Raw genomic sequence first — 17,508 nt, forward strand, 5'->3', positions numbered from 1 at the left:
TCAGCTAGAAATCCTCACCCCAGACCTTATCTTTCTGCTCCTGGCAGTAGTGATGGGATGGGGACCGGGCTGGTTAATGTGAAAACTGAAGAGGAGAGATTTTTGCAACAAGGTAATGAGATCTTCCCATCTTCATAGATGATTTATGCTTTTCTACTTGCTAATTAACAAGACAGAGCTATAGGCACACAGGTACTTGAATTTCAAACCTTTACACTCAGAACAGCATTTTACTGAAAAGCTGTCTCACGGTTGTTCAATGAAATCTATCCAGAACTCCAGCAGAAACAACCAGCAGCAGCTCAGGCTTTAAGGGAGTTTTAAGAAAGAAGCAAAAAGATAAGCCAGCATGCAGTGCTCATCTGAAATAACCCACAAGTACCTTCAAGTTACTTGACAGGACCCATCTGTTAAGAAGTAATGCAGATGAGCTATGGGGTTCAGACCTTCTGAGGTCCATGTGTGTGGGGAGAAGAAGGGAAGGCCCTTGTCCATCACATCAAAGACACTCTTTGTACAGGTATGAAGAGTCAGGAATAAATGTGACTATTTGTACCTGTACAAATAAAGCAATGGTTAGACAATGACACACATCCATAATGAAGTGTTCCTCGTTATAATTTTCTTAGTGTTTACCATGTTTCCTAACATCTATTATTTACTAGAACATCAAAGTTCTACTACCTTATTTAAGCATTTAATGTATTATCTCTAACACATGTTAGTGAGAAGATTTTCTTTGTACTATTTAACATAATTTTATTCCTTTTTACTGCTGCAAGACAAACAAGAACTAGAGTTACTTAGACATCTAAGATGGCAGTTTCACACCTGAAGGATTACTCCAGCATCAACAGGCTGGTGCTGTAAGGAGACTGACACTTCCCTGCAGGAGCAGCTGAACTGGTCTGTCAAGATAAAAGCTGGGATAATTAGCAAGGACATCACCATCTGAATCTGAACAAGATTCCTGTGGCTGGAAGTGGATTTAAGAGTCAGAAGCCTCATTAATCATTCCTCTGTTGTCTTCAGTGAAGTTACCCAGCCCTCAGCTCTGTCAGGAAACAGCTCTCCCCTCTGGGAAATGAAACCAATTGCTCTCTCCCAGCCCCAGCTGCAGATACAGCTGAAGGCCAGAAACACAAAAATGTTCATATGAGCTCAGATCTTTTAAAATGCAAGGAAGGGTGCAGTTACAGCACGTGGTACAATCACCTATTTTCTGCTTGAATATTTTCTCTCTGCAACCACACACACAAATTCTTTTCTGAAAGCTGAAACACTTAACATGCATGGGCAGTTTTTGTTTAGTGTGTAAGGCAAGAAATTTGTTTACATCTGCTACAGGGAGACCATCTTAATATGGAAGCGGCAAGCTTAATATTAAAATATGAGACATGTTAAATTGTCTTTTCTTGGAAGGTGAGCATTTTTTTGGTTTGACTCACCTTTACACAATTTAAATACATGAGAGAAACTTTACAATATCCAGGTCCTCAACATACTGTCTTAGGTAACAGCAGGGGAGGGTTTCATAAGCATGTCTTGTCCTCTGCCAGACACAGAGAAGTCTGTTGTGAATCATGTAACAGATGAGTCTTACCACAGTAATTTATTTCTTAAAAATCTAGTTTATTGCACTTGTCTCAAAGCACAAACAAAACCAAAAACCTAAATACAGAAATAAAAGTTAAAAAAAAGTCCTAATTTCATTGAAACTATCCTAAAAAAAGGAGTCTGGTAAGAGCTCTTGACACCAATTTAATATTAATGTCCATAGCAAGGTATGTTATTATACAGTAGTAATCAAACAACTTGCAAGCTCAAGCCATTACTAAGATGACTTTGAAAAATGTAATACAAAATGTTGCTATTAAATAATGCTATTGTACTTCAGCATCTGGTGCTTGGCAGAGCACAGGAAAGTGCTCATATCCCTTCTCCAAAGTGACTGACTCAGGAGCTGCCACAAGGTATTTGCAAGCTGAATTTCAGCTTCTTTGGGGTCCTCAAGATACCAAGCTATGCTTGCATAAAACAGACTGCCCTACTTCAAAAGCTGATTCCATTACAATCCACTGCCAGAGAGGCTAAAAAATCCTCTGGGGTAATCTCCATATACAGGTGAGACAGCAATGAAGCAAACATACCATCTGTAACAGGGAAACAAATCTGTCTTCCTTGTAAGACTGAAAGATCAGTGAAAACTGATAGCCAATATCACAAATGCTACTAAAAAAAGGTGACATAACTCGGTTCTCTCACCACAGATTCACATTCTCACCTGGCACTATGTTTGTTCCAAGTTTAGTGCAGTGTATGCATGAATTATTCTGAAAGAGAACAGAGGTTAAAAAGAAAACATACTTTTCCATATGCATTATGTTCTCAAAACAGAATCATCCCCACTTTTCAACTCTAGGCCTTTTCTGAAGCTGGCTCTTTTACAGTATTGGTTAGCAGCTGCTTAAAACACTATGATGATTTATAAGCTAAGAACAAACAAAGTCTCCTCCGCCTACATAAAGAACAGAAGTTCTCTCATATATAGCTCTATTGCTTAAAAAAGATGAGGTATCTTTCAAAGCAGATTTAAAGTTTAAAGAAAAATAAACTGCAATGATTAACTTGTTACTTCCCAGTTCATCACATACCTCTGCTGCAACGTCTGTTAAGTATAAGACACTTCAAAATGTAGCTAACATAGCTAAAAATCAGAAAATTGTTAGGTATTTTCTCACAATATCACAAATTTTAATGGGATAGATAGGTAATTCTATCAATTACCATTTTTTTTAAATACATCTAAGTTTGGTACTCAAAACAATTTGAGTCCAAATGTTAAAGCACTGGCTGGAGGCACAAACACAGCACAACAGGAATTATGAAAGCTGCCTTGTACATTCCTTGGTACTACAAACCCAACACGCAACTTCATACTATTCCCAAGCGGGACTTACCCCCAAAAATCTGTCAGCTTCCTGATGGCTGTGTGAAATAAGTAAAGTCCCCCTGATACTAGGTGTAACCCAAACTTCTCCCTTGTGAATTAAGCCAAATGATGAACAAAATTTGTAGAAATGCAAGACAGGCAGGCGTTTCTATAGAAATGGATCAAACTCGGTTCATTTCAACACCAAAGCTGCGTAATTATGACAATCTGAGATTTTACTAAGAAATACTTTGCCATACTTTCTTCCATGCTACAAGGGAAAATAATTCTAAATATATGTACAATAATCAGAGAGTGTTCCCATCAGTTTGGAGTTCCAAGTACAAGAAGAAATTGAGAAATGCTTAATGTTTCTGCCGTAGAGAATTATTTAATGCAACAGAATTCCTTCTCAAAGTACACATGTACTAGTGTGCATGCTGTTGTAAAATAGTCACTTTCATTGCTAGTAAGATAACTTAAAGAGTTGTATTTCCAAAGGAGCTCCTACAGTAGTACGGTATAACAATTGCAGTATGCCACACCTAAAGAATCTCCCAAGAGATAACTGAACAAACATCAGAACTCACAGCCTGGGGGCTATTTAACAGGTCAGGTTTTCAATACAAAAGTGCTAATATCACAGTTCAATAATAGTGGCTTTTAGATCCAACATTCTGTACATACATTACAAAAATTCTGTCCTGTTATTTTCACTGCTTCACAGGCTTCAGACTTCATATCACTTCCCATTCATCTTCGAAATCATCAGTATGAAGCAGAACAGAAGTGTCATTATTTTTCTGCAAACTATGTGAATGGCTAAAGGTCTTAGTGAGGCGCTGGAGAAGGGATCCTGAAGTACTGATGGCCCACAGTTCATCTAGAGGGGTCACTGCAAAGCACAGATCATCCATCTTTTAATTAAGGTAGCAAGTTCCTGTTATAAGCATTAAATAAATAATATTCTTATCTATTTTCCTAATAGATTCCTAATTATACCCAGAGAAAGTCCTTACTAATGTGATAAAAGCACCCTTGGTGAAACCCTCACAGTTGACAAAGCCTTTAGAGTGTTCAGCTCTCCCTGCATATGGTCAGCCTGAGCACCATCAGGCAGAAGTCAAAACAGACTGTCATGCAGATCCAACTTGCCTGTTAAACGTGACACATTTCCAGGAATCTTCTTCCAGTAGTCTCCTGCTGGATTCTTGTCAGTAATGCCATATCGACGAGCCACATCTCCATTTGGACAGCGTGCCCAAACGGTCCTGGTACTTATAGCCAGCTGGCAAGCCTGCAAACCTAAAGATAATCAGACATGGAGAGGGAATACTCACAAACTGTCTTACATACTAAATACACTTGCATAGTACTTTGTTAAGAGAAGATAGCAAGACTAGAACAGTTTTTATATATTCTTGAATTGATACTAGAGAAGAGCTCTCCATCATAAGAGGCACAAAGAAACACCTCACTTCCTGAGAAGGGATTGGCAAGAAGACAATTTAAGGCTACTTATTTCCTGACACCAAGTTTAGGGAGTAGATGCTGTTTGAATCTGAGCTCCTGGCTCTGAATAACCAGGACATGAGAATGTAGCCCACTTGGAGCACATAAATCACTGGTCAACAGAAGAGCTTTTTTATTTTGCAGACTTTGTATTTACTGTATCTATTGACCACAAGGATTATCACACTGTGGATACATTTTGCTATGTGGCCACAGCCAAAAGCAGAAACTGATTAGAGGGCCTTTGTAAACATACAAGGTCTGTTGTGGGGTCTCTGCTGTATTTTACTATCACATGGGGAATAATTCAGTTATAACTGTAGTTTATCTTAAAGTGGTTAATGCTTTAGACACTGTAGACCTTTTGTTTTCTTCACAAGAAAGCAAGTACTCTGCAATTAAGTGCCATGCATTTATGCAGGGAAAAAAATCTTTAAAAAGCAGACACCATTAATGCACAGTTATTGAGAAAGAAGCAACTCAAATTTAGTTTTATTTACAGGCAAGGCAAAAATATAATTACCCAATCTAGAATGTATCCAGCACACAGGATTAATAAAAAGATGTGCAAAATAGCATTATGTTTTTGTTAGATAGGAACCCCATTTTGTATCACATATGAAACTTCCCACTGCACAGAAGTCACCTGTTGCTTAGGAATACAGCTTTAGTTCTAACTGAAAGGGAACTGTACCATTTAACTCAGTGGAAGCAGCCTGAAATAACACATAACAGAAATTAATTTTTTAAAAAAACCTCAAATATTGGATTTCTCTTCAGTTAGCTACTTGGTGTTTTTAAGTAAAACCAAGATAATATTTAAAGTGTGTTATTAAGCACACTTGCTTCCTGAGAAAAAGATCTCATTTAAGCTTTGCTGTCAAATTTAAAAAACAAAAGGGGAAATAAAAACAAAACCAACAACAAAAAACATCACTGACAAAATGGCAGAAAGAACAAGGAACTAATAATACATTACAATTTTTACCTGGTACATGTTCCCAGTCAGTGCCTACAGGCATTTCATCTGTAATTCCAACTCGTACATGGACATTCCATTTGCTATCAATTGCCCACAACATCTGATCATTTGGACTTGAATGAATGCTGACCAAGTTGATTCCTACTGGCTATAAAAATTAAGCATAGTATTTACACTTTGTACTACTGTATCTTTGTACTATTGTATCACTTGTTCTACACAGAAGTACACAGATGTAAAATATTTACCAGATACTAAAGACAGGAAGAAATTTACCTGACATTTTATTAGTTATTGTATAAAATTACCAATTTTCCAAAAGTTTATACCCTTTCTGAACAGAAAAGGAACATGACTGCATGTCACCCAAAGTTACTGATGAAGATACTCATATTTAATGTTCAGTATCCAAGTCTAACATTATTAGTATCTGCTTAGCTTCTGTTACTCCAATCAGGTACAGTTCCAATTGCAAGCTGAAGAACAAACTCTTCCACTGAGATGCACAAATTGCAGTATTCTCCTCTCGCCTTCCTGAAATTTTTGTAACGTAATCAAAACCACTTCATTTCTAAACACATAGAAGCAGTGAGTTTTTACTGTCTGAATGTCTCATCTTTGCAATGAAATGGTGATCTGCCTCCTTCCCTGTAGTACTCTGTTCTCCAGGAATATGCTTGTGGAACTGACTTAGACCACTGCACTACTGGGCAGCCACACTGGCAGGAGAGTATCCACAGCACTATCTGTTGGGCCATTCCAAGGGAAACACACTTCCCATTCTGCTCCCAGGCAAGTCCTTATTATTTCATCTTCTGTGGCATTTGCCTTGCCTGCTGTTTAAAAGCAGTGTTACTGACCACAACATTTTACAGACATCATAAAGATGATGATTTTGTAGCAAAACTTGTCAGCCAACAGGTTTAGTGAACACAAGTATCCTGCAAAACATGTACTTTAAATAAAATGCAGATAAGAACCAGAAAAAAAGTATTTCTCCACATCAGCCTAATGAGGTCACTGGAGAAGACACTAAGATGCCCTGAGACATGTCATCACCTCATAAAGCAGCACTGCATTTCTTCCTTTAGCCTCAGATGTAAGTTAAATTTCCAGTCTGATAAATAAAAGAGCAAACAGGTCTTTGCATGGATAAGACTAGGATTACAGAAGCATAATCTGCATGTGTATGTAAGCACACAACCCAGTCCCAGAGGGGCCTTCTGTGTACATAACAGTTACCTGCTGTGGTTTTCCTTTTAAAAATCCGGTGCTAACAAGTGTCTGACCCAGCTATAACAAAGTCTGACTTGCATCACCAAATCAATCTTGTCTATTCAGGTTGCAAGGCCTTTGACAAACTCTTCTCTCATGTTTGTGTTCTCATATAGGTACATGCTCTCCATTGAAAGCCTGAGGCTGGTAGAGGATTGATGAAGTGTTTACCTCTGGTCACACTGAATTCATGATGGCTGCAGCCTCAACACTTGCAGTAAGACACTAATTGTATTGAATGCTGACTACATGGAATATACAACTGCCTAGTGTCTGTCAAATTGCTATTCTGCCATATTACAAATAAACTCAACTACTGTATCACAAACCAAACTAGCCAACCAACCAACCTCCCCTCCAAAAAGACCAACTAACCAGAAAGTCTCCAAACCACAACAAAAACAACACACCTCAAAACCCCGCTCTTCCCGCTCTGGTCTTGCTGCCCCTTCCCTAGAAGTTACCCTCACTCTTGGCTGTTTCTCTTCTCCATTATTATTTGCTTCTTTCCATGGCTACTTTGTCTCTGACACCTTCCCACTTCACCCTTCCCACCTGCCCACACCACTGTCATGGTTGTGCCTCACTACTGTGCCACTTCCAGCTTCATCCCATCCCTCTCCATAATTCTGCTCTTGCAGTCTCGTATTTTCTGAAGTAAGAGAGCCATGAAATTAATAGCTTGTGCAGACAGAATTACTGCACATAAGAGGAGATCTTTGCCATTTTTCTTTCTTTTTCTTTTTAAATCCACTTGTGTCCTTTGCCCTGTGATGTTCTATCAGTCACCACTTCCTCAGATTTAGGACTTTCAGACACTCTCACCCCATATCTCTTCCACACCATGAACTGTCAGTGTGTCCACGCTTCACCTCTGCAATACACTTAGTGTTAAAACTACATAGTCCCTCACAAACTGTGCCAAACAGTTTTGTACAATCCTTGTTACTGAACTGTTTGGATTTGTGCACCTTGCTCTCCGCTTTTCCACGTCAGGATTCTGTTCTTCCCTTCCTCTGTCATTTGTTTAGAAGAAAATTACCTGAAAAAGAACTGGACCATTTCCATCCAGAAAGAGGGAAGACTGAGTGTTTACACCTGCTGCCTAAGGCTGGGCATTACTACAGATTTTTAGATAATAGAAGCTAAGAAAACCGAAAAAAACACCCCAGAGGAGTATCATGAAGAGTTGCATGATGCTCAGATGGACTGATTGATACTTGAATCTGTGGTGCCACCAGACACAAAGCCCTAATCTCCACCCTATTCTGCCACACCAACATATCTAAAAACCAAATGGAATTTACTGAGTTCAAAGTAACATATCTTCTAGCTTGAACCAAAATTTTTCTCATTTGCTGTTTTTCTAAGTGACCTCCTGTTTCCTCTTCCATTTTCCCCACCTCTCTGAGTATTTCACTTCTGGCTTTTCCCATTTCAGGCTATTTAGGTCTTTCCAATAAAACAGTTCTCTTACTCTCATTACAAAGGATTCATATAATACACTGATGGCAGCACCCAATGCTCTTAAAACCCCCTCTTCCCACTAAAACTTTCTGTTGTAAAACAGACAGTGAAGGACACAACTGATAGAACAGCTAATGATAAGATTATATACAGCAGCTTTTGGCATAAAACAGTGACAAGACATGGACAGACCTCCACAGTCTCTCCTGCAATCATCTAGGATGAGGAAGACTAAACCTGGCATTTTCATATACATATATTTATATATATATGTTTATATATATATGTGTGTATGTGTGTGTATATATAAATATGCTAGACTAATATATATGACTAATTTGACTAATTTTATAGCCAATGGACATTCAGACCCTACTAATCTCTCCTAATATAGGCCTAACTATTTACATATTATTTTCTGACTTTCAGTTGAATGAAGGTTGTAAAGCACTTTTCAGCATTAGAGTCATCAAGAAAGCATAAGCAATATAAGAGCAGTATTGACCAGAACATTTTGCATCCAGACTTCTGAGGAGAACAGCTTGTGAAATTAAATGCCCTTTTTTTCTCTGCAGAGAAGTTCAAGGCAATACACAAGAGCAGGAAAGATTATGAATCTATGTTTAGTCTTCTGGAAGCCACACGTTCTTCAGTAATGCTGCCATTGATTTGTCAGAAAGAGATTATTATTTATTGACTAAAAAACTGAAGCACTATTTTCCTCAGAAGCCTTAGACCAAGATCCGTTCCCCCACTTTCTGCCTTCAGTAAATAAACAGACAAGGGCCTTAGCTGGCTATCTCCAGTCTACAGATAGCACAATTAGGGAGAAAAGGCAAAGCCAAAGAGTCAATTCCTTGACCTCTCATTTTTTGACTCTGAAGTTTTTATTCTAAGGGTTTTTATCTCAGAAACATGGGAGAGACTGTAACATGCAGCATCAAATCCTAGAAAAGGTCATACCAAACCCGTGCAACTATTCACCATAATAAAATTCAATAGGACTATAAGATACTTTCAAAATATTTAGTACAACTGTTCCTCACAAGCAATTAAAACCAAACAAAAAATTTAAATGTAATGCAATCACATTCAAGACCATACAGACAACAGGCCTATTCAGGTTTGCCAAACTGCCTGCTGGTCACACTGCCTTATTCCTAAGATTATAAACTACTGTAGCCTATGAGATGATAATCTGTAATTACCACTACAGGTATTTCTAATAACATACAGAAAAATTGAACTATTAGGACAAGAGCAGCTAAGTTTCTACAAAAATGTACATTAAGTAAGTACCACATGCAACAGCTTCCCATGAAACAGAACATAATCTAGCATGTTAATAAAAACCTTGCATAAGCAAAGCTCTGAGTAACCAAGGAGGTGTTTTGTTTTGTAAAAACACACCTTTAACAAATGTCAGTGAAACATCTCCTTAATCTCCTTGAAAAATAACTAAATGTGTAATTCTGTGTTAGCTGACCAAAATATGGAGACACTGGAAGAGTGCAGATGTGAGGATGTTTCTATTATGGAACAAATTAAAAAATGAGAACAGAAGGTTCCCTTCCCACAGTTTTTGTTTTCAGTATAAGCTGGTCTTGTCAAAAAGCAAATATATCACTTTGAGGTATATTTCAAAACAATGCAGAAGGATCATCTACTCAGTTCTCTGGGTGTATTTCATTTCATGCACTTCCTGTGATCTGAAGCTTCTGGTGCTGATAACAATTGCTATCTAACTTGACAGGCTACATGCAGGCTTTCCTGAATATGGTGATAGCAATGCTTTAAAACAAATACCAGAAGGCTATATAACTGCCAAGTAGAAAAATGTAGAAAAATATAGTGAAATACAGTGACAGCAGTTTTCTTAAGTAGCAACAAAAAGGAAGATAATAAGCACTAAATGGAATCGGCATGAGGCCAAGTTTAATAAAATTGCTAGAATTGCATTTTTTCAGTACCTAAAGAACCTGTAATGTAACTTAGGATTTCTTAGGAAAGGCATGCCTGTGAAGAACAGCCCACATTTGAACTTGAATATTATTGCATTCTGAATCACCCAAGCAAAATACACTGCAGCAGCAGCTTTGATCTATACTTACTTTCAACCCACCTGGACACAGATCCACACTACTGCCAAACACAGTTTTTCCCTACATCATCTTCAAAAGTGCAGTCCTCCAAGAAACCACTCTCACTATTAATGTCTAGAGGAGGCCTCACATAAGTAAAGATATACAGAATAACAGACTAGCTAGTTTGGTCTGTAGATATCCAGAAGGTTTAATAAGTGTTTCACCTCTCCAACCTAAGCAGAATTGTTCTAGTCAAAGATGCTTCCTCTGCATCTCATCTCAGTACTCCAAAGTACTAAAAGTACAAAGCACAACAACTTCCCAGGTGTCTGGACAACAGCTAAGTAATGCAAGTACTCTGTGCTAGTGGGAAGAAATAAAAAGAAAAAAGGAAAAAAAGAAAAAAAAAAGAAAAAAAAAAGAAAAAAAAAAGAAAAAAAAAAGAAAAAAAAAAGAAAAAAAAAAGAAAAAAAAAAGAAAAAAAAAAAGAAAAAAAAAAGAAAAAAAAAAGAAAAAAAAAAGAAAAAAAAGCAGACTTGAGCAGTCATGTGGATTGTATATTAGAACAGTTTTCCATGGCAAGCACTTTCAAAAGTAGCACAGATGATTCTGAAGTTAAAAAGGATAAAATCCCTCCAAATATCCTTGAAGATCATTTCAAACCAGTATTTCCTACATTCCTTTGGTTTTGGCACCTACCAAAAAAGATGTAATGGCAAAATCTAAGTCCGAGGAGTGCTCACCGCTTCCTCCTATAATGAACACAAAACTGGCCTTAATAATAACAGAAACCTCACTGAAAAATGCAGAGGCAAGGCAGATGGCAGAGGAAGAAAGCCTCCAGATTTACATTGTGTTCCGTAAAGTAAGCAGAATTTATTTAAAGAGAGGAGAGGAAAGGAAACAAAGATCATTATAACCATTTCTAACAAAGTCGCCACTCATCAGTAAGGCAAAACCAACCTCCTTACACTGAATATAGATTAACAAAAATGAAGGTACTGAAAAGAAATGAAATCCAGTGTGTACTGGTTTTGCAGAATTGCAGAGAAATTTCCTAAATTTGAAATTATATTTTTAGCTACTCTTTGCTTCATATTTTAACAATTCTGAATTGCAGTAAAAGTGGGAAGAGCCTTAATTTTTGTGTGAGAAAAAATAACTCCTCCTATATCAATAGGAATTCTGACTATCTTCTCTTACCTCTCTTATCAGTCTTAAAATATGAGACAATTAGTATGTTGTTTATGGGAACAGTAGTAAATAAAAGGTTTCTCTAACTTGAAATGCAAGAGACTATTTTATGGCAAACCAAGTTAAGCTGTCCTTTTCTGCTGAGATCCCAGGAACTACAAAGGATGCATGGAAGCTTTACACTCTAGCCAAACAGCAAACCCTTAAAAAATCCCCTTAAAAAAAACAAAAAACAAACCAAAAAACCCCCAACCAACCAACCACCCAACAAAACAAAACCAAAAAAAAAAACCCCAAAAAACAACCCCTTACTCCACGGTTTGGCCAATCTAATCAGATAGTTAAATAAAACTCTTGATTTAATAAAATTAGTTTTTCAACTTGGAACAGGCTGCCCAGGGAAGCTTCAGTGACCATCCCTGAAAGTATTTATAAAATGTGCAGATGTAGTGCTTAGGGACATGGTTTAGTGTTGGACCTGGCAGCATTTATGGTTGGATTAAATTATTTTAAAGGTTTTTTCCAGTGTAAAGGTCTCTATAATTCTATGATTCTAATAAGCAAATGGCAATTAATAGAAAGTTTAATCTGTTTTTAGAGCAAGAATGATTGTTTAAAAGCAACAGATCATTGGTCACTCATTACACATACTTGTCCTCATCTTGATTTCCTTTAATCCTGTAAGAGGATAAGCAAAGCAAAGTTCTGCTTATCTGACAGAACCTTTAATGTAAATCTGAGGTGGTGGTTCTTAAAGCCAGTTTTTATCTTAAGCAGGAAGTAAGCATTTCTTAAGATCAGATTTTGTCTCTCCATCTTTTCCAGAAGGTGCCAAAAATCAAAGCTGAAATGTTGAAATAATTTTTTTCAGACAAGTGCGTAACTTCTGGAAACCTTTTAAAGCAATTTGATGATTTTTAACTTTTCATCACCTTCTAGTCTGTGATCATCCAAATTATCTCATTGGCTATATTAATTTCATATTTTATTTTCAATTATTATTTCTCCAGATTAGAAATTAGAAAAGTATTAAATCTTCATACAGATACATGCACACATACAGAAACCTACTCTACAGTATCTACATAGATAATATTTCTGTTGATTTTTTTAAAAATTGTATTTTATGTATATTGAGGCATACTACAGCAGAAAATTGTTTTGTCCTGTATTTTAGGAACAGAATGAAAAACTTTCTATTTCATGGACTAAAATAATTTGAGAGAATTTTGGTCAGCTTTGACAGTGTCCTTAAAGCATCTTCCAAAAAGCTGCTTAATTACTTTGACTTCCAAGACTGCAGAGCAAAACGGACGAAGTGAAGCACAGAAAATATCTTTACATAAACTACTATGCTCAAGATGATATAATGAATGTTATCAACCACTTCTGAAGTACTGGATAAAATAAAGAAGAGGGAGGGCAGAGAACATAAAATGTTATTTTTCATCTCAAGAGATAATGCAATAGGAGGTTACAAAGGGAAGAGTAACAAATGAAGATGGTTTTAGTCTAGATTAAAAAAAAATGCAGTATCACAGAGTAAAGACTCAACTGAAATTAAACAGAGACAATAGTTTTGATGGCATTTTAGTCATGCTAAAATCAGTGAATGTCTCTGAATACCTTTGTGAAGTTGTGCAAAGATGGATGCTGTGCAACTGCAACACTCTTGTAACAAGAATTGACACCATAAAAGCAGAGTCTGTAGCTGCTCACAAGCTGCTTGTGAGTCATGAGATCTGGGACATGGCAAGTCATATTGGCTCTGACATTTACTAGGGAATGAAATATCCACAGTTGGTTTTAAATTACATTATTTGAGAACGGTCCTGTACTTAAAAGCAAGTGAAAGGTAATTTTGATTTCTTTCTTCAAATAGAAAATTACTGAACCGTTCACAAATACTTCTTACAGTATTTGTGTTGTTCTGAAGACAGTGACGTAACATAAACTGTGTCAAAGTCAACTAAGGGATAGATAACAGTAAGGAGCTACTCATAAGCAAATATTGTCCACAGAACAGCCCACTTTTCAGCCATCACGTTATATGTGTTATCCAAACAGTAAGCTAGCATTTGAAAATAATTTTGAAGTTTACATATTTTCTTATTTTACATTAAGCTTTTATAAAAGCATGAATGGCTGCTCCTTAGTACCTTAATGACTTGCTTTAACATGTTGGAATTGTCTGAAAATGAGCATGCAACCCACGAGTTTCATCTTCTCTTCAAGTAGTGTTTGAATTTTTACCCTTTCATATTGACTCATTAAATTTGCAATGCCAGGTGTTGGCATGATAACAAGACAGAATGATACTGGTCTGGGTATGAGAAGGTTATAATTTAACATAACATTATCTAGCTTCTTTGATAAGCTAATAGGAAATAAATTGATTTTCAGCCTTGCCCAATTAAAGACATTCTCCATAAGGGAGTCACTGCTAAAAAATGAACCACACCAAATCCCAATTTCTTGTAACAAACTACTTCAGAGGAGGAGCAGAGAATACACTTAGTACAGACAAAACAGTATCAGTACAGAGAAACAGCTTTTTGGGCTTTCTTCCTGGACAGACAAATCTGTGGTAAGAACACACTACAGAAGTTTAATTATCTTGCACGGCAAACTCAGTTTAAGTGGAATGCTAGAATGTATTTTGCTCCCTTTTTAAGAACACCACCCTTATGGAAGATAACATCACCAATGCCCCCAGTCTCCTCTTGCTGCTGCCCTAAAACCCATTAGAAGGAAAAGTCTGTCTCTCATAGATTACATGAGAAAGACCCACTTGCAGCACACAAAAAATGAGAAGTGTAATTTAGCCCTTGTTACAAGTAATATTGGTACTTATCAGCCTGTTTTACTATCCTGCAAAACAAGGTGCCATTTCTCCGGGTCTGACTCACCACATTCCCAGCACAGAAGAACAAGTCTAACCAAAGCTATGCTAACTAATAAGATGCAAATCTGCAGTTTCATTTCTCTGATCCCTGCCCTTTTTTGCTGTTACACCCCCAGATTTACAGAAGTTAACAGTTGGCTGATGAGAGAAACACAGAACTAAAAGTAAATTATGTGAAAACCAAATAAACTACTGCAACCTCATCACCAGAGATGGATTTTTATTTCTTAGTAAGTCCTTTAAAAAATAACACACATACCAAATTCTTAAAGAGAAATTCTGCAACATATATAATGTAAATCATGTATGCAGGCACATCCAGTGCCACTATGCTAGATATTGCAGACAGTTCAAGTCATTTCATGTCAAGGAGCAAGGAAAGAAATCAATAGTCAGAGGTCAGCTTGATTACAGCAGTCCCAATCCACAGCACAGAAATTACACCCATTTTGTAGATTAACTTGCAAAGTATTAGAGAAGCAATGAAAGCAAGCACAGAGGTTTAAGGAGAGATTTAAAAAGAAACCAGACATTGGAGAAACATATTTTGTCCCTTCTTTATATTCAGAAAAGCTGTTCCCAGGGTACTTTAGGAGACTCCTTTCTACTCTGATCCTGACAGCTGCCAGGTAGAAAGGACATAGTTTTCCCATTCAGGGAATAAGGAAGAAGAGCTGCAATTGTACTGCACACTTGCTACCCACTGGATGATAAGGAAAGCCCCTAAATCGATGCACTGGCACCCTGGCAAGCATTCCAGACTCACAAGGGAGAGGATAAAGGATGCGGGAAAGCAAGCACTTCAGCTTTGTGACACTTGAGCAGAGCTTTCCCCCACCCTCTGCTTTGTGCTGTTTGCCAGTCCAGCTTCTTGGCCAGTGTACAGCAGGTATTCAGTAAATGGTTCAAAGCTGCATCCTACTACACATCTACAAAGCTCCTGTGTTATGAGAAGAGTAAACTTTCATTAAGGGTAGAAAAGAAAATGAAATCTTCCACTTTTGAAAAAACAGACGATTAGATGAATTTGGGGTGACATCTGGTGATAAGGCAGCATTTCAGAGCACATTATACACATTTTGGCGTGGTTTTTTTTGCTTTGTTTTTTGTTTGGATTGGGTTTTTTGTTTGGTTGGGGTTTTTTAGGGGGTGGAAAATCATGTAGAATTCAAACATATGGGACATGGTTTTAAGCGACACATTTCAAATTGTTTTCCTCTACTGTTTTCCACGAGTGTTAAAATTATTCTTTTGCAAATGCATAGATTTAAATCACTGAGTAAAAAAACATAATACACATTTTACCTGTATAGGTGGCTCAATCATTATCCACGCAGGAAGCATCAAACTTGGGTTAAAAGGTTGAGTTCCTACACGGAAATAAATGCCACCACTGGTGTCACAGGCCCAAACATGCTGATTTCCACAGGTCAAGCTGATCAGCTTTACAGCACCTAATCACAAGCAGATTATTAGCAACCTGGCATTTTCCTTTCAAATTTATGTAATAATGAGAACTTTTACTTAGCCTTCATTGTATTAAAATAGCTTTAAATACAGTCACATAAAAATGATTAAACGTTAATATAACTTGAGAGAAAAAAATCACCAGACACAGTTCATAAAAACAAACAGGTAATGTATGTGAAGTATTTCTCCTTTAAATCTAAAAATCAGTGTTTTAGTTAGGATACTGCAATTTCTGTATCCTAAAGCTGTATCCTAAAGCACACTAAAAATATACTATTAAAATAGCTGAGTTCAAGCAGGGAAACATTCTGTGACAAATGTTATCAGTGCCTAGGCAAACTTTCACATGACCTAGTGTGAACTATTCTCTGTAGCTGGCCATGCTTTAGGCTTTTAAAGGTGTTGATCTACTAATACAGTCAGTGGTGAATGTTCTTAATGCTACCAGAACTTTCAAAATATGACAGCATATGGATTAGGCATTTCAGTGTTAACATATCAGTGTCTCATCTTTAAATAAATGAGCTGATTGTCAAATGGATTTATTTTCTGCAGTGCACATACTTATTACACCTATCCCAAAAGTGAAACAGTATTTTACCCTTCTTAAGTCAGCACAATGAAAATAATGCTGCCAAATAAGTATGTTTTGAAATGTTGGAATGCTTTTGGTGTGTTGTTGTGGGGGTTTTTTTGCTCACATCAATTTTGCTACTAAAATTTTGCAAAGATAGTAGAGAAGCACAACAACATAATGCTAAGTAATGGAAAACATATTCTACAGAAACAGAGACCCAATCAGTACAGATATACTACAGAAGGAATGCCCTGGCCAGGCTCCAGACTAAAAGGTCTAAAAATAGTCCTCACTCCTCGACTGAACATGTCAGCACTGCTTGGGATATCCCATTCTTGGTAACAGTTCTCTCTTCAGTGATGTGAAATATGGCAACAAATCCTTTTTAAGTGCACCACATACAGCATTCCTTAGAGAGGGGGGTGCAATTTTATGTCACAGAATACACGATTAAAGCATTTTTGCAGCAGGCAATACTCTGTCATTAAGGCTTGCTAGGGAAAAGAATAGGGCACAACAGAATTACACCCTCTATCTTTTAGTTATCTGTAATAGCAAACAGATCTAATTAACCAAAATTATTTAACTTCTGAATCATAGGAATTATATATATATATATATATATAATTAATCCATCTCACCCTAAAATTTCCTTCCACCATGCAGCTTCATATTAAAAACAAATGACAAAATTATGCATAACCATTTCTACAGCTTGGATAAAGACATTTAGATCAACTTTCTTTTGCAGGCAGAGGCTTAACATTCAGCTATGAAGTCATAATCTTACTTAAAACCTCATTATTCCTTCTAACAAAGTATGACTCAAAGTAGTAGCTTTGTCACATGATGTCTCAGCTGTTGAAATGTTCTGATCCAAACAAACATCAGAGCATTCAAACATGGAATCACATATCACCTACTCTGCATAGCTGGTATTATTTACATCTACAGTACAGCTTGATATTAAAAAATGCAGCCCTGATGCAAATGTTTTGGGGTTTCTTTCTTCTTCCACTTTTTTTATCATAGGAGAACATCATGCTAACCACATTTATCTACACTTCAGAGAAAGTAGCACGATTCAGAGGCAGTGTTTATTGTTGACCT

General features: G+C 36.9%; 1 protein-coding gene across 5 annotated transcripts in view; it reads right to left on the bottom strand.

Moving 5' to 3' along the window:
- Positions 1-1,611: 1,611 nt before the first annotated feature.
- The window catches only part of TECPR2 (tectonin beta-propeller repeat containing 2), a 41,019-nt gene continuing 25,122 nt past the window's right edge, over positions 1,612-17,508 (bottom strand). For 3 of the 5 annotated variants that reach the window (XM_071745533.1, XM_071745531.1, XM_071745532.1), the window contains exons 18-21: positions 15,657-15,805; positions 5,433-5,574; positions 4,088-4,237; positions 1,612-3,827 (exon numbers count right to left, since the gene is read on the bottom strand). In XM_071745533.1, coding sequence (XP_071601634.1) covers positions 3,670-3,827; positions 4,088-4,237; positions 5,433-5,574; positions 15,657-15,805 — 599 coding nt within the window. In that variant the 3' untranslated portion in view covers positions 1,612-3,669. The remainder of the gene's footprint in view (positions 3,828-4,087; positions 4,238-5,432; positions 5,575-15,656; positions 15,806-17,508) is intronic. The other 2 variants (XR_011726211.1, XR_011726212.1) reach the window with 2 other exon arrangements.

The sequence above is a fragment of the Heliangelus exortis genome, chromosome 5 (genome assembly GCF_036169615.1).
Source record: "Heliangelus exortis chromosome 5, bHelExo1.hap1, whole genome shotgun sequence".
In the NCBI taxonomy this organism is placed as follows: Eukaryota; Metazoa; Chordata; class Aves; order Apodiformes; family Trochilidae; genus Heliangelus; species Heliangelus exortis.